Genomic DNA, 4,074 nt, shown 5'->3' on the forward strand with positions numbered 1-4,074 from the left:
CACATGTCAATCTGCAAGCTTTTGTTTTAGCATTCTTTTCAGAAGCATTCACAGATTATATATTACTGATCCTCTCCATCTCCAAACTCTTGTCACTGAAACCAGTAACTATCTACAGCATTCATGTCAAACAAGCATTGGCTCCATCTCACGTCTTCTTAGAAGTATCACAAATTTAGCACTGGCTATTCTGAAATCTGAACATGTTATAAGTCGAAAAGGAAACAAAATAGAAATCAACACAAAAGGGCACTAGAAACTTTTAGTCTGGAATCTAGAGAAATTAAAACCTGAAACATGATAAAGTGGAAAACAAAACAGATGAGACATAACTGATGTATCATATTTTCATACTTCTTTCAAATAGACAACATAATCTCAACCATTTCAATCAAATGAAAGCAATGAAGTCAATCTTCACTACATATCACAGTGTAAATAGAAATTACACAATTATCATGCTTAAATATTATTCAAACTGAGATAGACACCATGTATAAAGACATCTCATTCATCAAAATATTTTGCTAAAGTTTCGTGACCTATTGTACATTATGCATGAGTTTTACATCTGAAGTTCTTCTAAGAGTGGATTACATGTCAGTTGCCAGAAAACAGACAAGCATCAGTGAGAAATTCCACTCCCACTGAAAGTCCGTATTTTGCTAGCTCTTAGACACCAAAAAAAGAGTTCATGAAATTAAGCATCTGAAGAGAAAAAAAAGAAAACAAATATTTGGTAAAAAATAAAAAAGATCAAGAGAACAGGCACTAAAATCTTAAAACACAAAGAAACTCCATTTTGGCATCATAATCATCTATGCAAAGCTATAAATGCGCCTGAAAAGATTCCAAATCACTCACTGCAGTGCAAACTAAGTACAGGGGGAAATACAATAGTCAAAACAATATCTTTGCAAAACGAAAGTAAAAGAAAAATACAGCCTCTAAGTAAATCAATAGCACAAATAACTCCCAGCTGAGTATCTATGGACACCCTCATAGAAGTCCACCTTGCCTTCAGTAACCGAACTTAAAGAAATACCAGATAGCTTGCTACCTTCAACTGAAAATTTCACCTCCCCAGTAACTTCAATTTCTTTCCTAGCGGTCTCTTCATCGGTGTAGTCAACAGGCATTTGGGCTCTGAGACAGCCAGGAGGGCCCTTTAAAGGGACCTCCTGAATGTTCCATCTCAGTTCCCTTTCTGGTCTACTCAAAACTGCTTTTGGTGAAACCTTCAATAATGTTGGGTCAACTGGCAACTTCACCACAAACACAACGTTCCTGATTAATTCAGGTAACTCTGGGTTTGCGACATACTGTATCATTACTGAAAGCAAAGTTCCACTTAGCCGTTTAACCAGTCGCACCCTCAGGGGCAATGGAGTAAGCTGTGGCTGTAAACTATATTTGAGAATTGGTAGTGGCTTCTCAGCAGGAGGAGTCCTGACATGAAACATCCCGTTTCCAAGGTTGCTAACAATAGAATTTTGAATGGCTGCCCTCTTAATTGCATCTGAACCAACAACACGGAAAGAGAACTCTGTTTCTTTACTATTTGTATCTTTTTGAGGTAAAGTTCTCAAAAATACTGTGCCTCGTAGGCCTACTCTCACAAGGATCGATTCACAAAATTCTGCATTGATCTCTTCAGAGATAGATAACTCAGGGCCCTTCATCTCTTCTGTTTTCTTCACAAGAAGATTTTCAAGTGGGGTGTCGGCACCAGCAGCACTTGCAGTTGAGGCCGACTTTGCAGCACCTTGTCCTGACTGAAGTTCTTCAAGCCCACCAAGTCCCTGTATCTTCGGCCCTACCTTGGTAGTTGTCACAAATTCAGAAGCATCCAGACCTCCACCAAAAGCATTATCAAACCCTTCAAAAGCTTCGGTAAGACTTGCTGCTTCATTGCCGAACTCAATTCCACCATACTCTCCTTCAAAACCTTCCACACCAATAAAAGTGGACTGAGCAGCCACAGCGGGAGGAAGGCTCGCAACTTCAAGCCCAGCAAGAGCAACAGTAAGATCAGAGGAAGCATCCTTGGTTTTCTTAAATCCACCTGCAAGCTGCTCTGGTTTATTGATGGCATCACTGGCTGCAAATGGATCCTTCTCTACAGCCTCCTCTGCTGGCTGCTCCTTTTGCTGCTGCTGCTGTGTGGTCGAACCAGCTGAGCTCTGCGGAGCAGGAGCAATTGTCGCAGCACATTCATCACCGGCAGCTAAGGTTTCTGGGGGCAATTCAAAGATGGCATTCGAGAAAACCTCAATATTCGCTCGATGTTCCAAGGAAATATACTCAACTTGGTTCCAACCTTCGGCACCTCTCACCCGACCCTCAGAATCAAATGCCGAATGAACCATTTTCGGAATGCCTTCCCCATGAATCGATGCCAAGATCGTTCCAAGCCTAATGCTGCTGACCCCACGAAGAATTATGTCCAGCGCCATGTAAATCTCAGCGTATTTCTTCCCTAACTTGTCTGGGGTAACATCAACACCTCTACAGGCCGTAACGATCACCCTAACAGCTTGGTTCACAATCTCGATACATTCGAACACATTGTTCACATTGTCATCATGATCTACTGTGGTGATGCCCAATATATAGATCCCATTAACCAGCCGATAAATCACACGATATTTGCTTTCTTTCCCAACAATCACTTGGCCACCGGCAGCTGAGAGTGGATCATCGCCCAAAGCCGGATCCGCATCCTCAGAAGCAGAGTTCTTGCCACCAGCAAAGGCAAGGCGGGTCTGGCGAAATGCGGACAGAACAACCAAAGCCCTCGCCGGAGGAAACCATTCGCGGGTTTGTAGAAGAATATCAGATCCATTTACGGGTTGCAAAGAAAGAGCTAAGCACGCCATAGCTTCTTATTTCAGACCAAAATTTCCAAGACTTGGTATCAATTTCCCCTCTTCTTCTTCAAACCTAGTAGTTTATGCCTCCCTTTTATGGGTTTGAGTTTTGATTTATTGAATCTTTTCGATTTGAGTAATCAAAAACTCAGGCATCCTTGCATCAAAACGCCGAGAATCTGATCCATGACCAACCAATTCTTCCCTAAATGGTTTGGATCTGACATTCCCTCAAGAATTTTGGACGTGGGCCATCACAAAATCATGCATATTCTCAAAATTCAGAGCGCCAATGTTCGAATTCAGAAATTTTAACACTTGGGTCATGAAATTCGTTGGGTTTTCTGAACCCTAGGGCTTGGATTTCGTGTTATCCAAAATCTTCGCAGATGGGTCATAAGAAAACTTGATATCTGTTCAAAAGAAAAGAGGAAAACAAGAAGGATTAGGGTTTAGATCTTCCGCAACCAAGGGTTCCTTTCTACAATCACTTGCGATTTAAGCCAACTCTAGAAAAATTAGGCAATATTCCTATTTGGAGATTTCTTTTTCAGAAGAGAACCGAATCACTACCAAATGATGAAAGAAAACCATCGAAATAAAATCGAAAATAGAGAAAAGAGCGGAATGAGGATGGAGAGAAAGAGAGAGAGAGAGAGAGAGAGAGAGAGAGAGAGAGAGAGAGAGAGAACTCACTAAAATGTATGTCCCGAAAACAGCAACTCCCCTACGAAAACTCGTGACGATCACACCGTTGTCATAGTCTCCATTGCAGGCGCAGATACAAGCAAGGAGACGAGAGGGGCTCTCCCTCTAGTTGTTGTTTTCTTAAAAGAAATGCATAAATAAATAAACAAATAAAAAGTAAAAAACATAGGTTAAGGTTCAAATCGCCACCAAACTTTGTCTCTTATTTGATATACCCACGATAATTTTAATACGTTTATAAAGACCCCCAATATGGTCAACATTAAGCAAATACTTCCATTTCCTTCCCACTTTTTCGTTGATTTTGGGATAATCTCGATTATGAAGGTAAAATTATCATGCTATCCTTATACAAATGTGTATATAATTTTTCAAATATGCTCGCCATAAAGTTATTGTTTAACCTTTAAACATACTTAATGTTCATTATGGTTGAACATCACCATTGCAGAACAAAGTTTTAAATTTTTTATCACCATTATTGTTTGAGATGAAG

At 40.3% G+C, this 4,074-nt stretch overlaps 1 protein-coding gene across 1 annotated transcript; it reads right to left on the reverse strand.

Annotated features, from left to right (window-relative positions):
* Positions 1–779: 779 nt before the first annotated feature.
* LOC149830835 (uncharacterized) lies at positions 780–3,692 on the reverse strand. Its single transcript, XM_090013517.1, has 2 exons — positions 3,567–3,692; positions 780–3,283 (listed from the first exon to the last, which is right to left on the reverse strand). The coding sequence occupies exon 2, from the start codon at positions 2,877–2,879 to the stop codon at positions 957–959; it is 1,923 nt and encodes a 640-aa protein (XP_089869643.1). The 5' UTR covers positions 2,880–3,283; positions 3,567–3,692; the 3' UTR covers positions 780–956.
* Positions 3,693–4,074: the final 382 nt, after the last annotated feature.

Source organism: Nuphar pumila, chromosome 7 (assembly GCF_984573655.1).
Source record: "Nuphar pumila chromosome 7, dmNupPumi1.hap1.1, whole genome shotgun sequence".
Taxonomy (NCBI): domain Eukaryota; kingdom Viridiplantae; phylum Streptophyta; class Magnoliopsida; order Nymphaeales; family Nymphaeaceae; genus Nuphar; species Nuphar pumila.

What these genes read in the sequence shown, in the direction of transcription:
- LOC149830835 (XM_090013517.1), bottom strand. Translation starts at nt 2,879, where the DNA reads ATGGCGTGCTTAGCTCTTTCTTTGCAACCCGTAAATGGATCTGATATT.